At 40.2% G+C, this 19875-nt stretch overlaps 1 protein-coding gene across 6 annotated transcripts in view; it reads left to right on the top strand.

Annotated features, from left to right (window-relative positions):
- Nucleotides 1-377: 377 nt before the first annotated feature.
- The window catches only part of gpat2 (glycerol-3-phosphate acyltransferase 2, mitochondrial), a 67956-nt gene continuing 48458 nt past the window's right edge, over nt 378-19875 (top strand). For 4 of the 6 annotated variants that reach the window (XM_028997031.1, XM_028997029.1, XM_028997025.1 and 1 more), the window contains exons 1-3: nt 378-422; nt 679-720; nt 12526-12619. In XM_028997031.1, coding sequence (XP_028852864.1) covers nt 12542-12619 — 78 coding nt within the window. In that variant the 5' untranslated portion in view covers nt 378-422; nt 679-720; nt 12526-12541. The other 2 variants (XM_028997026.1, XM_028997028.1) reach the window with 2 other exon arrangements.

Below are 19875 nucleotides of genomic sequence, written 5' to 3'. Positions count from 1 at the left end.
TGGAAGATCACAAGGCCTCCGTTTGTAATGGTTTAACAAATGACCCACTTGTCTTCTCTTCAGACCTACAGAGCCATTTCCCCATAACTTCTTCATAACTTTAATTGCTTTATAACTTTGCTCTTTATTTAATTTGTCACACATTCTGTAGACATGTCCTAATTTGTCAACTTTTTACTTATTCATTATGAAATCAACCAGTCTGATCCTTTTATTTATGTGATTAAATAAAAATTTCTTTTTAAAATTTTGTCCTACAAATTTAGAAATTTTAATTTTTTGTTATAAATTACATTTTCTCATTGGCAACAGTATTAGCCCTCCCTCAGCCGAGTTTGGCGCCAGGCTCGCGCGTGCTCACAACGCCATTAAGGTATGAGAACAGGAAGAACAGGAAGACCGAGCTGATCTGACCTTCTGAGGTAAAATATTTTTATTGAGAAAGAGCAGTTTTGATAACAACAAATAGGATCAAGAATGTACTTAGGATTTAAAAAATGATATTCGCAAGCTAGTTAAATAGAATGGCTATATGTCGCCCTTCAGAAGCAGTTTTAAGATATTTCAACAGCCTATGTCGAGTGGCGTATTAGCTTTATCTGCGAAAGCATGCTGTTTGCAACGTACATTAACTCGTGTAATGTTCTTTCCCCATGAACGCTGCTCCGGCGCTTCCAGAAGCCCTTCGGGTAATTAACCGGACGCCAGCGTGTGGTGTGGGTGAGTGAAGGAGGGAAGGAGGTTGGCAGCGGCGTGGATTCGGCTCCTTTGCGGCGCTGGAACAAAGAAAAACTTGTTGTTGTGCTGGTGTTGTGCTATCATGCATCAAGTTAATGAAACAATTTATGATATTATTTAGGGCTGCACGATTTTTGAAACCCATCAAACGCGCCCATGCGCAGATTGAACCATAAAAAGTGAACCCTTCAGTTCACTGCACTGTTCTGTCATATATTTTCATTGCAAGGGATTTTTTTTATGTTGCGGAAACGTGCTAAAACCAATGCAGGTTCATTGGCAAGTGTAGCAGCAGGCCAGGCTGATTTTCATTTTGTTAAACCCCGGTATAGTGGGGGCAGCCATGACAGGTGCCCAGGGGAGCAGTGTGTGGGGCAGAACCGGCAATCTTCAGATTACTGGTCAGTTTCCTTACCTGCTAGGCCACTGCCCCGTGGAGTAGCGAGAGGCAAGATGGAGTAGAACAAGTGCATGGTTTTCCAAGTTAGTTAAAGCATGGTGTACATCTTGCCAGTGTTATTTACTGAGTTACATGCTTGTACACTTTTAAATTCAAGTGGCAGACTCTCTTATCCGGAGTAATTTACAATCAGTAGTGACAGGGACAGTCCCCCTGGAGACACTCAAGGTTAAGTGTCTTACTCGGGGACACAATGGTAATACATGGGGTTTGAACCTGGTTCTTCTGATTCATATAAAGGTGTGTAAGCACAATGTAAGCACGTGGTCAGCGATGATTAAGAAGTTGTCAGTGCCGAATCCGGACCTCTTGCCAGAACAATTCTGTGGACATGCACAACATTTAGGCTTGGCTCTTTTGTAAGAATATATGTGACGACCACTCACTTGACGACCAGTCAGTAACTCATATCATCCACACGGTGCATGGGTCTCACATGTCTACAGTTCTCAATCTGTACACAGTCTAAATAGTCCCATTAGGGTCGTGTGATTATGCAAAATCTGGAAAAGGTACAAAGGAGTGGCAGTTAGCATAGAGCTTATATATCTGTGGGCATTACTCTCTCATTCATAAATTGTTGTATTGGATTCTATACTTTAAACTTTCATATTAAACCTTTTAGTACTGCCTGACTGATCATACCTTAACCTCTCCACATGGAGAAATCCCAAGAGTTCCCACAACCAATACAGGGGGGAACAATCAGCTTTCCGCAGTTTTAAAAAACATTCCTTTGCAATCACCCTACCATATGACTGCTCTCTCTGTTGGTTGGTTGTCCATCTTGGTGTCTGGGCATATCCTGCCAATACCTTGTTCAAGGCACTGTATTACTGACAAGTTGACATTCATGTAGATAACATCTAATTGAGTAATATGCACTTTACTTTTTTTTTTCTAAATACATTTAAGTAACTTAACATACACCAGCCTTTTAATGGATGGCAACTGTTAGCTGGCTGACATCAGGAAGTCACCTCCATCAGATGTTTTTTTTTCAGTTATATTGATTATACGTGTTCATAAAGCTGTCCTAAAAAGTGCATTAATTGTAGAAATTGTGAGTGGACAGCACTTTTATTGCTGAGATGATTACTAGGGCTGCAACAATGAATCAATTAAATCGATAAAAATTGATTACTAAAAGAGTTGGCAACGAATTTCCTAATTAATTTGTTGTGTCGCGCGACGCGGAGACATTTGATTATTAAAAAAAAAACTTTACTTGAGAGCGGAGTGGAGTGAACACACTTGGTCTCTCTCATGCACAGATGCTAGCAGAGTTTGGCGCCTCATAGACAGAGCGGAGCAAAAAAAATAAAATAAAAAAAAGCGGAGGTAGAGGAAAGATACATGGCAGAGGCAGAGAAATCTGTTCGACCCAAGTCATTCAAAGTGTGTGAGCATTTCACACTAAATAAACAGAAAAAATGTGTTAACTGCAAAATATGCAAAAGCGACATGACATGGCACGGGAGCACCACGGCAATAATCCAGCACCTGAAACGCAAACATGTTGGAGTGTTTGATGAGGAGGAATGGTAGTTCAACAGCAGGGTAAGTCACTACAGAATCCTACTTTTGTTCTGTTTTGAAGTGAGGAACGTAATGTCCCTGGTGCTGGTGTTTACTTGTTATCTAGCTTGACAAGAATGACAAGTTAGCGTTAGTTCGTTAATAACAGTAGTAAACCAGGGGTGGTATAGTTACTTTGCATTAAAAAACTAAAGTCATGTTTTTATTCACTAGCCTTTTTTGGACCATTCATTTTTCCATCCTTTTTGGACCATTCATCTGTTGTCATGTATAGCTACACTGCAAAAAAAGCTTTTCTTACCTAGTAATTTTGTCTCATTTCCAGTCCAAGTATCTAAAAAATCTTAAATCAAGATTACTAGACAAGAAAAATGGCATGAGAAAATTAAGTGATGCTTAAATCTTCTGTTTGAGAATATATCTTATTAAGATTAGTTTTCTTACCCCATTGGCAGATTGCTTGTTTTAAGCAAACAATCACTTAATTTTGAGGTGTTTTTTTTCAGAAAACAAGACACAATTTCTTATGCTATTTCATGTGTCTAGTAAATGTATCTTGATTTAAGATTTTTTAGATATTTGGACTGAAAACAGGACAAAACTACTAAGTTAGAAAAGCAGTGTATATTCTGTGCTTTGTCCCAAATAGGTTATTATTGACATATATTTGTGTGTGTTGTACTTTTTAATTTAATTTTAAAGTTATTTTATAGCACTTGGTCATCTTAAGCTTTGTTTAAATGTGGTGTTTAAATTAACCTTGCACTTACTACATTGATGGTAATAATTTAATGAATAAGCTTCAAGTGAGCTTGAGAGAGAGAGTGTGTGTGTTGTCTGTCATTGCTCTTTGGGTTACTTACCTTTACACAACTAGTAACTAAAACAAGTATGTATAAGTATGTTGATGTAAAAATTGTGCTATTACACATACTTATACTATCTTTTTGATTCCAGAAAAAAACAGCAAACCATGAGAGGCTTCTTGATGGGAAATGCATCATGTACACCACAGCAAGCCGCTGTCTTGACGGATAGTATCCTCAACATGCTCGTCACTGAAATTAGGCCTCAGTCGATGGTTGAAGATTACGGCTTCACTAAAATGATCCACATCTTGAACCCTGGTTACACTCTGCCCTCCAGTACTCACTTCACAAAACTCATGGAAAGAAAATATGAAGAGACATTCAAGGAAGTTAAAACTGCAATAAACACCAACAACAGCAAACTTGCTCTCACCACTGATGTATGGACAAGTGTAGCAACTGAATCCTACCTTGGCATTACATGCCACTACATCACAGATGACTGGGACATGCAGTCATTCTGCCTCACCACCATGCCACTGCAGGCCAGACATACTGCATCTTACATTGCAGAGTGGTTGGAGCAGATAGTGGACAGATTCCTCCTAGCAAAATCATTGCCATAGTCCATGACAATGGTGCTAATATTGTGGCTGCAGCAAATATCCTACAGGAGAAGCATGGGTAGTCCTCTGTCCGTTGCACTGGCCATACTTTGCACTGGCCATACAATGCATCCAAGCATTGAAAAAGCTGTTGGGCTGCAAGATGTCTGGTAGAACATTTTAAGAAAAGCGAGCTAGCCAGCAGTAAACTCAGTGAGAAACAACAACAAATGGCCACACCAGAGCACAACCTTGTTCAAGACATAAGCACAAGGTGGAATAGCACATTCTATATGATAAGTCGACTGCTTGAGCAAAGGTCACCTGTAACAGCAACACTGTCCGACAGCTCTGTCACACAGAGAGGGAAAATGAAACCAGACCAGTGGAGCCTGCTGGAAGAGCTTTCAACAGTCCTCAAGCCTTTTGAATGTGTCATTGTGTTCATGAGTGGACAGAAATATGCAACAATATCTGCAATATCTCCACTTGTGAAGGGGCTGTTGAAGTCCACCCAGAGAGCTGTCGACGAGTCAGCCCCGCTGCAGGCTTTCCAGCTCACTGCGGTGCAGCAGTTGCAGGAGAGATGGAAAAGGGAGACTGCTTTCTCAGATGAAGCACCAAACACAGTGATTTTGGCCCTTGACCCAAGGTTTAGGAAACTGAGCAAGTTTCTTTCACCTGATGAAATCCTACCTGTTCAAACTAAACTTCAAACAATGTCACTTGAACAGAGAAGGAAGATGGATGTGCAGCAGCATGTTGCAATGTTGCAATGTTGTTACCTCCTCCAATACTACAGCTACTGAATCAACACCTCTAGTAGCCACTCTACTTGATTCACACCTTGGTTCTGATGGTGAAGAAGAGGATAGAGCAGGCAAAGCTGAAGATGTCCACAGCCAAGTGAGGAACAAAGTCCTCACATACTTTGGAGAAAAGATCCTTGCCAAGGAAGAAATCCCATTATTGTGGTGGAAGGCTAACAATGAAAGATATCCCATGTTGTCCAGGCTAGCCAAGTCTTACCTCTGCATCCCTGCCACCTCAACACTGTTTTCTGCAGCAGGCAACATAGCCTCAAAGAAAAGAGCGAGCCTGAGCCAGGAGCATGTGGACATGCTCACATTTTTGCATTGCAATGCAAAGTGTCTGAACAAAGGGAGAGAGAGAGTAAGTGTGTGTCTGAGTTTGTGAGTGTGTGCGTCTGCGAGTGTGTGCATCTGCAGTGTAGTGTATAGAACAAGTTCTGACATTCAAACAAATTCTGTTACATTTTCTGATTTGTATTGTTCTTTATTTTTTTATAAATTATTTATCGTTCTGGCAGCTCAGGTGGCACTTTATTTAAAAAAGTCTATATATTTAGCAGATGTAAAGCATACATGTGTATGTTTTTTGTGTTAGTCCATTTTGATTTGATTTTATTATTATTATAACAGCTCAAGGAGTAACATGTTTGTGTTTGTTCTGTTTTTGAATAAAGGGTTGGAAATTAATGCTTTTCTCGTTTTTTTTTTTTTTTTTATACGATTCTACGATTAATCAACAGAGTAATCAATTATTAAAATTATCGTTAGTTGCAGCCCTAATTGTTGCAATACTTTAGATTTGTATGGGCTTAACAGAGTTGACAAAATACAAGCCCTCTGCTGCAAAAAGAAAGAAAAAGATGCTATGAACAAAATACAAGGTTTTAATTGATTTAGTTATAATTCATGAGCAGTGGTGGCCTAGTGGCTAAGGAAGCGGACCCATAATTGGAAGGTTGCCGGTTTGATTCCCAAACTGCCATGGTGCCACTGAGGTGCTACTGAGAAAAGCACTACCCCAAATACACCTCCTCACACACCTTTCATGACTGCCCACTCTGCTCACCAAGGCTGATTGGTTAAATAGTAGGTTAATAGTATCATTAGTTGTCAGGAATCATAGAATGTGCAACGGCAGATGAGCGAACTGAAGTGAGGTTATATTGAGGAAAAATACAATGGGCAAGACATGGGGATATACACTCTAATCAAAAACAAGAAAAGCATTCATTTCCAACTTTTTTTCCAACCTTTATTCAAAAACAGAACTAAAATCTTTAGAAAGTGCACAAACATGTTGCTCATTGAGCTGTTATAATAATAATAAAATAAAAATGGGTTAATACAAACACACACATGTATGCTTTACATCTGCCAAATATATAGAATTTTTTTGTTCTTAAAATAAAGTGCCACCTGAGCCATCATAAACAACAATACAAATCAGAAAATTTAACAGGATTTGTTTGAATGTCAGAACTTGTTCTGTACACTACACTGCAGATGCACATACTCGCAGACGCACACTGACACCTACACAGTTTTTCTTACTCCCTTTGTTCAGACACATTGCATTGCAATGCAAAAATGTGAGCTTGTTCACATGCTCCTGGCTCAGGCTTGCTCTTTAAGGCTATGTTGCCTGCTGCAGAAAACAGTTGCTCAGATTGTGATAATGTGGCAGGGATTCAGAGCAGCACACGGTGACACAACAAAATGTTTCCTCAGCACCCTTGGTGAGCAGTGGGCAGCCATGAAAGGTGCCTCGTTTTTTTTTTTTTTTTTGCCCCACCTTTTCTATAAGCCGCCTAACTCTGCTAGCATCAGTGCGCGAGAGAGATTGAATGTGTTCACTGTGCTCAACTAAAGTTTTTTAATCAAATGTCTTTGCGTCGTGCTACACAACGAATCGATTAAGATATTCATTGCCAACTCTTTTATTAATCGTTTTTTATGGATTTTATCGATTCATTGTTGCAGCCCTAAATGAAATTTTATCTTTTTTCAATATGCATTTAAGTTAACACTGTTGTGACTACATCCTTAGGTTAATTTAGGTGTGAGGTGTCAGTGTAATCAGTGTAAAAGTTCATTGTTTTCAAACAAAGTCTGGGCTTTGACTCCTCAGAGCTGTACTGGCCATGAACAAGAAAGAAACCCTGCGGTATGTGACCCTCCATTGTAGACTGGAGTTGTAGTTTTCATGATGACCTATTACCCCAATATATTTAGTTAACAATTTAATTTTATGCTGCCCTGTTAATAACTAATTTCATGTGCAAATGTATTATATGTTTTATAATCAGTTTGGTGTGTGCAAATGTCTCTCATTCAATATTTAGCTGTGTGGTGGTAATAGATAATTAAGATCCTTTAACCCTTCCATTTGCTGAAATTACATTTCTTTTGATTTGTGGGCAAATTGGAACTGAGGGTGTTTATAGTTTCAATACTGTAATGATAAATTGATACCAAAAGACAGATTTTGGAAAAGCCAGCCAATGTCTGAACCAGTATATCCAGTAAGAGTCAGAGGGGTAATCCAGAAAGTCTGTGCTGTATATCTGTACATACACTATGCTATTTTTCAGTCTGCTCTAATTGCACAACTAAGTTACATGCAATGAAAAGACAATTTATCTCTATAAATAACGTTTCCCACATTTTCTCCCTGCTATTCCATGTGTGTGTCTGCCACAGCTCAGTCAGCCAAAATTCAATGTGCTGCATTCACAACATGATGTGCTGCCAGGCTTGTACTTTAGTTCTGTTTTCTCATGTGCACAGTGAGGACAAAACCAATCACGTTAAAGTCAGTCAACTCATGGCTTTGCTGACACATTGCAATATCCTTTACCAAAATTTTAAAGAGATTTGATTCATAGGATGGGAGAAATCGGTGTTCTTCACATCTTGTACACTATGATGCATGAACTACAATTAAGCTGAGATTCAGCTTGACTCCAGGAATTATCATATGAGTGAAAAGTCATCTATAATGGGGCCAAAAATTTCATAGTGTATGCCATCTTAATTTGCTCCAACAGAAAAGGGATAATGCAAGAGCAGTCCACACAACCAGTGTTGTGATAACACTAATAAAGCACTGATATAAAGACGTATCACTGAACAACCTGGTGATCTTGTCTAGCCTTATATTATGGGGTCTCAAACAGAAGTGACTAGGGGTGTTGGAAAATATCGATACAGCAATATATTGATATTTTATGCTGTATTTTTGTATTGATACAGGAACATCAACAACAACAACAACAACATTTATTTCTTATATAGCCCAAAATCTGTGGTTATAATGGTATATTGGTGCTACAGTGGCCCGGTACCCTAACTAGGACAGCCTAACTGGTGAATTTAACTTTGTCTGTGTCTAACAGGGGGACTCTGTGATAAACTGGACTTTATAATTGACACTGCGTCAAAATCAAGTGAAATGAGGGTCTAGGACTTTAGCAAAAAGCCAGAGAAAACAGATAGGTTTTGAGATTGGATTTAAACACTGAGACTGTGTCTGAATCCCGGACACTGACAGGCAAGCTGTTCCACAACTGCGGAGCTCTATAGGAGAAGGATCTGCTCCCAGTTGTGACCTTCTGCACCTTTGGTACCAGTAGTGACCCCACACCCATTGATCGAAGGGGGCGTGGCGGTTCATAAGGAACCAAAAGTTCACTCAGGTACTGTGGGGTGAGACCATTTAGAGCTTTATAGGTTAAAAGTAGGATTTTGTAGTCAATCCTAAATTTGATGGGTAACCAGTGCAGTGATTGTAAGACTGGGGTGATGTGGTCAAATTTCCTGGTTCTGGTTAGAACTCTGGCTGCAGCATTCTGTACTAGCTGGAGTTTACTCATGCACCTACTAGAGCATCCAGACAATAATGCATTGCAGTAATCTAACCTTGATGTAATAAATGCATGGACCAACTTTTCTGCATCATGCATTGAAATGATATTTCTTATTTTCGCAATATTTCTAAGGTGAAAGAATGCTATTCTAGTGACATTATCTACGTGCGAACTGAATGAGAGACCTGCATCAATGATGACACCTAGATCCTTCACTTCAATACTCGGTGAGATAGAAAGGCTATCCAGGGTTATTGTGTAGTCAGCCAGTTTATGCCTGGCTGCTTGAGGCCCGATTACGAGCGCTTCTGTCTTGTCAGGGTTTAGCAGGAGAAAGTTGGTGAGCATCCACTGTCTAATGTCCTTCAGACAATTCTCTATTTTGTTCAGCTGCTGCCTCTGATCTGGCATTGCTGACAGATACAGCTGTGTGTCGTCAGCGTAGCAATGAAAGCTAATACCGTGTTTGCGGATGACGTTGCCTAAAGGTAACATGTATAGAGAAAAAAGTAACGGACCTAGGACAGAACCTTGTGGAACACCAAACTCTACTTTACTATGTGAAGACGAAACACCATTGATGTCCACAAACTGATATCGGTTGGTCAAATATGATCTGAACCATTCAAGGGCTATTCCCTTAATCCCGATAACATTCTCTAACCTGGCAAGGAGAATAGCGTGATCAATAGTGTCAAACGCTGCACTCAGATCAAGCAGGACAAGCAGCGAGATGCGTCCCTGATCAGAGGCCAACAGCAGGTCATTAACCACTTTAACCAGCGCTGTCTCAGTGCTATGATGAGGTCTAAATCCTGATTGATATACTTCGTGGATATTGTTACAGTCTAGGTATGTGCTCAGCTGCTGGGCTACAACTTTTTCTAAGATTTTTGATATGAACGGAAGGTTGGATATCGGTCTATAATTTGAAAGCTGACTGCGATCAAGATCCGGCTTTTTAATCAGGGGTCTAATGACTGCTACCTTGAACGAACTTGGTACGTGGCCGGTGCTAAGCGACGAGTTAACAATTTTGAGGATAGAATTTATAACATTGGGTGCTATTTGCTTAAGGAGCCTTGTTGGAATCGGATCCAAAGCGCAAGTACATTTATTTGATGATGAGATTAATTTGATTAATTCATGCTCTTTAATAGGGTTGAATCGTTCTAATCGGTGGTCGTCTATTAGAAGATTATTTTCCATGGAAATATCGGAGGAGCTATTTGTTGTGCTTTTAATCTTCTCTCTATTTGCGACAATTTTCGTATTAAAGAAATTCTTAAAATCATCGCTACTATGATTATATTGAGTGGTCGCATCAACATCAAATAATGATATTTTTGTATACAAAAATATGGTGCTGGCTCGGTCCTCTACAAGCACCCCCCCAACCTTAGATAATGGACTGGGCACTTCAATATTTTCTTTTAAATCTATTGCATTTTTTCTTAACGTTTTGGTGTCCATTAGTTCGGTGTTGTCTCAGCTGGGTTTGGTCCGCCGAACCACCCGGGGACGAGCGCACCTCCACAACCTCGTCATCCCGGACGTAAGAAGCCGGCAATTTGACTTTCCTGACCAAGCCTCAAACTGACTACTCTTCTGTATTTGTCCTTTGGACCTTTTTTTTTTTTTTTTTTTTTTACCTCTGATGTTACCGATTCCTTATTCCGGCCCTGGCCAAAATTACTGCATGATCTCTGATGTCCTAACTGCCCCCGAGTTGAGGTTAGTTCCACACCCTCATTCCGCCGAATGAAGTCGAAGGCCCCACTGTGCTCCCGGCCGCACTCACACACTTGTGTTCAGCACTCTTGTTCAACTGCAGTGGCTAATGTGCCATCAGAAAAACATGAGAGAGTGGAAACCAAAAAATGTCTTGTGAAATGACTCTGAATCACATATTGTAAAAAGGTTTACTATAATTCTATTACATACTAGCAACAATACAACAGAACTCTACTGAACATTATTTTATGTTTTGTCACTTTTTCCCAGTTACTTTTTCGATGTGTTGGAAGGTCTGGCTTCAAGTTTACATTTAACACTTGATTTATGATCTTGTGGGCTTTTGTTGACATTTAATGAGCATATTTGGAGAGTTTGTCAATTTAATTGTTGAAGAATTGGCCATTATTAAAGGCTAAACTGCTTTTTTTCAATGGACAGGTGGCTGACTTTTGGGCATACAGTATTAGCTTTTTAGTTTTAGTGCACTGTGAGGGTTTTTAAAGTGAGTATAGCTACTTTTTTGTGGGTGATTTGACATTCTAGTCTCCAGGGACCATGTATGCATAAATATCCTGCCTGTTTTGACCTCTGCCTCTGGGTGGACGTGCAGAGCTTCTGTTTGTCCTGTTTTTTGCACACTGTTCCCAGGGTATTAATCAGAGTCTCCCCAAACACTGACCTTACACTAACTTGTATGTGGGTGTGGGCGTCTACATGATCTACAAGTATTAATTATAAGCCATTTCTGTTTAGTTTTTTCATTCGAGTGTATCTGTAACTTTGTTTTTGCTGCTCCAAAAGCAGTATTTTAGACCATGCAAGGATGCTGTAAATAGATGCTCTTGTGCCAAGATATCTAGAAGAGAGAGATCTTATCTTAAAGACACTAAAAAGACAACCAAATAACAGTCTTTCAATGCCTACTAGAACTACTAGATGTTATAAAGGCACAGTTACTCTTCTTAAGGATGTCTCTTCTTTTTTTACTGCATGAGGTTTTTTTTTTTGCTCTGAGTAAATTAAGCTGAGCAGAGAAATTTAAAGTGGTCTTTAAACTGGTTAAAACTCACAAAGCTGCTTTCTCCAATTCTGAAGATGGTATATGTTGGTACATTTAAAATATGCAGGGTACAGCTGTAAATCTTGGAATGGTCAGGTCGAGCTTGCATAGTAAAGTCAATGCAAACAAACTATAGTACCTATTCTTTCCGTTTAATTCGCTGCTTGTAAATTTGTTTCAGTGATTGGTAAAATTATTTTGCATGTTGTACATATTTGCATGAAATATTCATTTGATTTGCAATTTTCGGCCACTCGAACACCTCAGTTCTTACTCCATTTTCATTCACCATTCAAAATCACATCCACCCCATAGAATAGCTTTGCTCTCTTAAAGCATTTTACAAGTTGGATGTGTGGCGTCACAACAGCAGCCCAGGTGGGAATGGATATGGTCAGGCAATGGTCATTATTTTTATTAAGCTGCAGTATTGGGAAAATAGCAGTGATGTAAAGATTTCGTCATTAGTAATTTTATTGCTAGGTACGCAAGTGGCATTTATCATATCACAATCGCATATTGCATTATTGATCTCGGTAATCACAGTATGCACAGTATGCACAGTATGACATACTACTGGTCCGCTTCCTAACCCACTAGGCCAGCACTGTCCGTTTTCTGCTACAATGAGCAGAAAAAAAGGTCTGTGTTCAGTCAGCGCTCCTCTGAAGCCACAAACGCCAGAAAAAACATCCTGGTTCAGACGTCCATGATGTCAGGTGAGCTCGGACTGAACACAGACCGTTTTCTTCTAGGCACGGATAATATGCATGTGAATGACAATCACTTCACTTTCACTATGTTCCATGTTACAGAGAAGCATTTACAAGGCTGATCCGAGTCTAGAAAATTGGGTTTAAGCCATATGATTGAATGTACTTTTGTTTACTTCTTCCTAGGTGTAGCTCATTAGTGATGGAACTGGAGAGAAGAGGGGTTTGCATCTCTACACAGCCTGTGACCCACAGCACCTTGCAGCGACACAGGCCAATGGTATGCCCCTGATACTTGCTTGTGTTATAAAAATCTATTAAGTAATTGTATTACAGTTTTTCTAAGTTGGTTTGGCTAATTTTTTAAACAGAAATGACCTTCTTAATACTAGAAGATAATTTGTCCAAACAATCTTACAGTTCTGCGCAACATTAGAGCTCACTAGCAAAAGTCCATATCTCTCCCAAAACTGTTCACACATGCTTCAAAACTAGATTCCTTTCCCATATAAAGTGTCAGTACCATAAACATGTCAAAGATCTTTCTCAATTGCTTTGGCTCATTTGCATTCACTTAGTGCTTTTGCCAAAATAACATGGTTCAGTACAACACCATGGATCACCTGGAAAAACTCTAAACAGTTTACCCATATGTCAAAACTAAATTCCTTTCTCATGTAAATAGTCAGTGCCCCCAAAATGCATAGTCCCTTTGGCAATGTGCAAGCACTGCTAGTCAAAATGGCTAGATGTTTTGTCACTGTGGAAGAAGTCTAGCTAACAGAATACAATTGTATAAATTGTATAGAACTGAAGAAAAAGGATTCTACAGTAAGATGGGTCGTGGTGGCCAGGCAGCTAAGGAAGTGGACCCGTAATCAGAAGGTTGGCAGTTCGAATGCCAAACTGCCAAGATGCCATTGAGCGAAGTACTGTCCCAACAGACTGCTCTCTGGGCGCCTTTCATGGCTGCCCCCTGCTCCCACAGGGGATGGTTTACAGTAAATGCAGAGGACACATTTCCCTGTGTTCACTGGGTGTTGTGCTGTGGTGTGTCACATGTGACAACTAATCACTTTCAAGCAGCCTCCAAACTTTGACATCACTCACACTGCATTCATACTGCCAAGAAATCATTTTTATTCACACACATGACATCCATACATTAGATTACATAAAAAGAAAATGCATATTGTATTCTGGCCAAAATTTAAACACAAACAAAAAACAAAGTTAAATCTTGTCTACAGGGCCAGAAGGGTCAAGTGTGGGGGGTTTCAACTGTAGGGCCTGTCAAAGCCCATTGAGACGTACTGTATGTGATTTTGGAAATAAATGTTGTTGTTGTTACAGTGCTGTAACAATAGTTTCACAACTACATTCCTCACTCCTCTGCTTCTTCTTCCTCCTCCTCTTCCTCTAGCAGGAATTTGCCCTTGTTCATGTACTTGGCAAGGTACCTCCATATTCATAATGCAAATTGTACTGGTGTTTGGCATTAAGCATTCACAACCATTCACACCTTCAGGTAACGAAACAAACTTTTTGATTGGTCATCTGAGATGTGGGGGACTCCTCCTTCATTAGTAAAGTTCTAATTTCGCCACCATCTATTACTGTCATGATATTATCAAATGTTCCAAGAAATTCATATATGTGTTCATTGGATTATGTTCTTGACCAATTTAGACAATTGAACAGAGTATTCTGCGTATGATGACTTACACAATGAAATCATGCTGACATGTTTTGGAGAGAACAACAATTAGACTGAGAATTAACTAATCAGTTTAGATCAGCAAGATCTATTTATGTGCTATTTATGTGCTATTGGAAAATGTGCTAAAGGTAAGCTAATTGTGCTAACTGTAGCTGTCATGATGGGCTGGACATGGCGAGGAAGGAGGACCCATACGCACGACATCACAGGACAGGGGTTTAAACTAGAAGTCCCAGAGATTAGTCATTTGGCTTTTCTACCTATAAAACCCACAAGATAGTCAATTGACTAGAAGACTTTTAACTAATATCCTTAATCACCTGTGAACTGATGCTTTTGTCATGTAAACAAGGCGGGCCATGCTGTTTGTCTGGCAGATTGAGGAATTTCCCGGCCAATCTTGTTGACTGTGCCGTGGATGGTGGTTTTCTGGCTAAGCAGTTTTGTGCAAGTGACAGCGATGTGAAGAAATTGTCCGTGGTAACATTTCTGCCCTTGTCTAGGAATGGTTCCATCAGCCTCATCACTACATTTTCAGACAGTCTCTCCCCACTGGGACGACTGGGGTCCTTGCCAAGATATGGGAGGACATTGCAAATGTACTTGGATTTTAGGTCGCAAGCCACCCAAAACTTGATCCCAAACTTATCAGGTTTAGTTGCAATATACTGCAGGAAACAGCAGTGAGACTTTGACAGGAAGAGCTGTTCATCAATGGTGATATGTAGACCAGGGTTGTAGGATGTGATGCAAATGGTGACAAATGATCCCCACACACTGGAATAGTCCATTCTTGAATGCTACGAAGCATGTCAAGAGTGATGATACACAGGAAGCTCTGAAGGCGACTCAAGATACTTCTTCTGGCCTTAGCCGTTGGCTCTCTATCTGCGGCGTACGCTTCTATTGGGGTGAAAGGGAGCAACTTTTAGCAAGCGATTTTTGGCCCGACCTCCTGTGGAGAGGCCATCAGCTCCATTGTCCTCCTGCTTTTGTTGTGCAAAAACACTAGTTACCTGTGAACCCTGGCACACAATTCACTTTTTGTTTTAGAAATCAGTGAGGATTCTGTACATGTATGAGCATGTTTATCAACCATGGACCATGACTTCACTCAGGTTATGACTGAAAAATGTCTTGCACTTCAGATGGCAGTGAATGTCTGCTAAGGTGCACAAACAAAAAAGTGGAAAATATAAAAAAGGCAGAGTAGATATTTCCACTTACTTGTGGTATTTTCCATTTACTTGTTTGAAATGAAATAATGAAATGAAAATAATATGAAATATTAAAACTGATCAGACGGCTCTGAGTCTGAATCTGGCTGAAGTTCTATGTCTTCTCCATCCGAGTCACAAGGGTTTACTTCACTCAAGAGAATTTGCAAGGCCTGCTGAGTGGCAAGTCTTCTCTGCATGTTCTTTTTTTGGAGAGGAGGTTCGTACACCACAGAATTCTTGATGCCACTGAAGTAGTAGGCTATGTGCAGTGATATTTTATCCAGTTCAGCACAAAAGGAAGTTCTCTGCTATTAAAACCTTTTAGCAAAATTTTAGCAAGCGGTTTTTAATGGTTTTTCTGACTTCTGTTGGCTATCCATCACATGTATATGATTCTAGTTGGCCCTGAGGGAACTCTGAGTAATGGGCCATCGGCTCCATTGTCCTCCTGCTTTTGTTGTTACCTGTGAACCCTGGCAAGACAGGCCAAAGCTACAGTATGTGTGTGACATTGAAAAATTCACAAAATATAGAAACACAAGTGTGTTTTATTTATTAAAAATAGTCTGAAAATAGAATGAAAAGTTGCTAATAGAATGAAATGAATAGAATGAAAATGAAAAAATAGAACGCTCACACTTCAGTCTCCAATGAATATTGTATGATCTCTACAATGGTCACTGGGTCTGCAAACGCTGCAAACACAGATTTTGAAACAGACAGACTGCGTGGGATAGTAACCACTGATATGATGAATTGGAACTGAGGGACTGAGATTTTTTTTACTTTATTTATTTGTTTATTTATTATTATTTTTATTTGATTTATTTTTGCTATTTTATATGGACAGGCAGAGGAGAGAGCACACAAAAACAAAATTCACAAAATTCACTTTTTGTTTTATAATTCAGTGATGATTCTATACATGTTTATCAACCATGGACAATGACTTCACTCAGGTTATGACATTTGTGAACAAACATACATTGGAGTGGACTGTGTTCAAAAACACCAAACACTCCATTTTCAAACACTTCTTGGGGGGAAGGGGAGTGACACATTCCAATCGGCCACCAATTTACAAATGAATGGGAGCCATTTGTCGGTGATTGAGTTGTTAGTTCCCAACCAAGGGGCCATTTGGCCTACCTCTGCTAGAGCTGAGGGGTCAGAAAAACCTGGGACTTCTAGTGATAATACATAATGCACACGACAAGGGAACATCACCAGACAATGACCTGACGTCGAACAGACATGAACAGGATAGCTTTATTCAATTATATAATTATATAACGTTGGGGGACATCCATACAAGGAACCTTGGAACTCCACCAGACATGGAACTGTGGGACAGACGAACCACGGCTCTTTGGGTCTCAGTGGAGGGCCGTCGGCTACGTCCAAATTTGGTCAGGTCATTCTGTCACGTTGGCTGGACATGGCGAGGAAGGAGGACGCATGACGTCACAGGACGGGTTAAATACGCAATACACATGACAAGGGAACATCACCAGACAATGACCTGAAGGCGAACAGGATAGTTTTATACAATGATACACAGGTGATAACAATCAGGGAACATAACACAGGACGAATATGAAACTCCGGTCCGAACTACGGATCCGGAGTAACCCCTGCCAGACCGGATCACAACAGTAGCTTACTTGTACATAACCATTTGCAAATATGAACTGAGACACTTGAGACATGTAGTAAGACAGATGCAAATTTGATTAAATCAGTGAGAAATTCCATTCTGTTGTGAAATTGCAAGGTGGTTTGGAGATTTGTCCATGTTATTTTGAGTGTCATTTCTGTCCCTAGAAATTAGCCAAACTAATGGAGAAAAACTGTAATCAAACATTCTTAGGAGAAAAGTTTTCATCATTGCTGGGATAAAATTTTGTCTCCTTTCTTCTTTTCTTGTAAGATAAGATAAGAAAAACTTAAGTGTTAATGAAAAACCAACATTCAGTAGCATACAGGAGGGCATAATTGCACAGTCCCATGAAAAACCAGACACTGATCATGAGAAGATCACCTACAGAATGAAGAGTTCTGTAGAGTGGGGAGAGTTGTACAGTCATATTGCCACAGGTAAGAAGGACTTCGTGTGGGGCTCAGTTCCAGGCTTTCCTGTCTGAGAAAGGTCTGGCTGCAGAACCACTGTGGTGCTGGATGTTTAGTAGATTTTTTCAGTTTATTTAATATGGTGGCAATGTTCGCTACTGCGTTACATTCTTGATTAATTGAGTTTATAGATATCCTTATGTTGCAAGTGTTTGCCACCATGTAAATGTGAGTTTATTCTCTGTATCAGCAAATTCTGCATATATATATATGTTTTCACCATATGCAGTTTTAAAACTCATTATATATGAAATCTATTACTTAGGAACCTGCTTTTTTTATGTATTCATTTTAAATCAGATGGGTGGACCTTCAAAATGACATTGATTCCATCGATGGTGCAAGATGTCAGAATAAAAGTCTAGCACTTTCACAAAGGTCCTGAGTCACAGTAAACATCAGGCACCACAGTGGACTTCCGGCTCCAGACCCTATTCTCCTGTCTGACACCCAGGACGGAACCAGCCTTTTTGATCAGCTTGTTCAGACTGTTGGCATTAGCCGTCTACAGAGTGGTAGAATATGGTCAGCATTTTCCTACACACATTGAACACATTGTCAGTGCTGAACTGCTATCTGATTTGAAGTCAATGTTTAGTGAAGAGTGGTCCCTCTGTTGTCTCCTGAAGTCAACAATCATCTCTTTCGTTTAGTCCATCAGTCATTGCAGAGAGTATGCTGACTCATCGTTCTTGCTGATGAGACCCACCACGGTCATGTCGTCAGTATGGTGGTGCTGGAAATGCTGTTCCCGATCCGGACAGACTGAGGTCTCTCAGGAAGTCCAAGATCCAGTTGGAGAGGGAGGTGTTCAGGCCCAGCAGGCTCACCTTCTTGAACATGTGCTGAGCAATGATGGTGTTGAATGCTGAACTGAAGTCTATGAACAGCATTTGTGCATGTGTGTCCCTATTGTCCAGGTGGGTGAGGGTCAGATGCAGGGTGGTGCCAATGTCCGTGGAGTGGTTTGGACGATAGGTGATGTGCAGTGGGTCAAGGGTGGAGGGCAGCAGGGTCAGCCTCTCTGACCACTTCATCATGATGTGTATACGTGTAAAGGGGCGGTAGTCATTGAGACACAACACTGAAGTGGCTTTGAGACACGTTGGAACACGTTGGGTTCTTAGTGAGATGTTAAAGATGTCTGTGATAACATCTGCCAGCTGGTCTGCATGTTCTCTGAGCACTCTTCCAGGGATGTTGTCAAGTCCAGCAGCCTTTCATGAGTTAAATCTGCAAAAAGTTTTCCTCACTTCACCTGATCACTGGTAGGAGGGTTGGATTTCCTAGCAGTCACATTGTTCTGTGTGTCGAATCATGCGTATAAGTCCTTTAGCGCATCTGATAGGGAAGGGTCACTGTCACAGCCAGAGTATTTAGTCCTGTAGTTTGTGATGGCCTGGATGTCCTGCCACATGTGATGTGTGTCACCGCTGTTCTGGAAGTGGCTGTGCATTTTCTGCCTGTGTGCACGCTTTGCCTTTGCTGATCTTAGGGGCACCTTTTTTTTTATGTATTATTATTATTATTATATATATATACACACACACACACACACACAGATGTCTGTCTGTATATTTCTTAAGTTAGGCCTTAAGGGCTTAAGTTAGGGCTTTTAGTTTTGTAACTCAAAATCTGTGGAAACCGAATGAGAATTGCTGGTGTATTCCTCTTATAAGTTGCTTTGGATAAAATCATCTGCCAAGTAAAGTAAATATATGCATACGGACCCAAACCCTGCACTACCATTCTATAATAATATGATTAAACAAGAAGAAATAACATAGTTTTTTATTTTGTAAACCACATTTAGCCTTGTTCTGGGTTTGAGGATCTGCTAAAGATTCATACAGCAATGATTGATTCATAACACATTTCAAATACGAATAAGAGTGCTCAAAATACAACATGCATATACGTATAGTGCTCATTATTTGTCTCCAACTAATCATTGTGCTCCCAGTTGTGAAAGTTTGGTGGCAGTGGTGGCCTAGCGGATTAGGAAGCGGCCCGGTAATCAACAACAACAGCAACATTTATTTCTTATATAGCCCAAAATCACATACAGTATGTCTCAATGGCTTTTGACAAGCCCTACAGTTGACACCCCTCACACTTGACCCTTCTGCACACAAGGGTAAAACTCCACACAAAAAAAACTCTAGGATAGAGAAAAAAAGAAAGGAAGAAACCTTGGGAAGGAGTGATACAGAGAGGGACCCCCTTCCAGGGTAGAGTGAACCTGCAAATGGTGTCAGTGCAGGGTTTGTGATGATTAGTACAATGGGAAAGAAAGAACGAAAAAATAAGTCCTACAGTTGTAGGGTTGGTCCAGAATGTAGTCCAGTGTCATGGTCTACCATACATGTCCATTATGGTGTTACTGGTCCATTTGAAGATCTCTGAAGCTGTAGTACGGTGGTGGTGGCTGTGGTGACCCTCTGGTTCGTTTCATGCTAAGTCCTC

The sequence above is a fragment of the Denticeps clupeoides genome, chromosome 11 (genome assembly GCF_900700375.1).
Source record: "Denticeps clupeoides chromosome 11, fDenClu1.1, whole genome shotgun sequence".
Taxonomy (NCBI): domain Eukaryota; kingdom Metazoa; phylum Chordata; class Actinopteri; order Clupeiformes; family Denticipitidae; genus Denticeps; species Denticeps clupeoides.
Note: the sequence above shows the minus strand (reverse complement) of the source record. Positions and strands in the feature narration are given on the sequence as shown.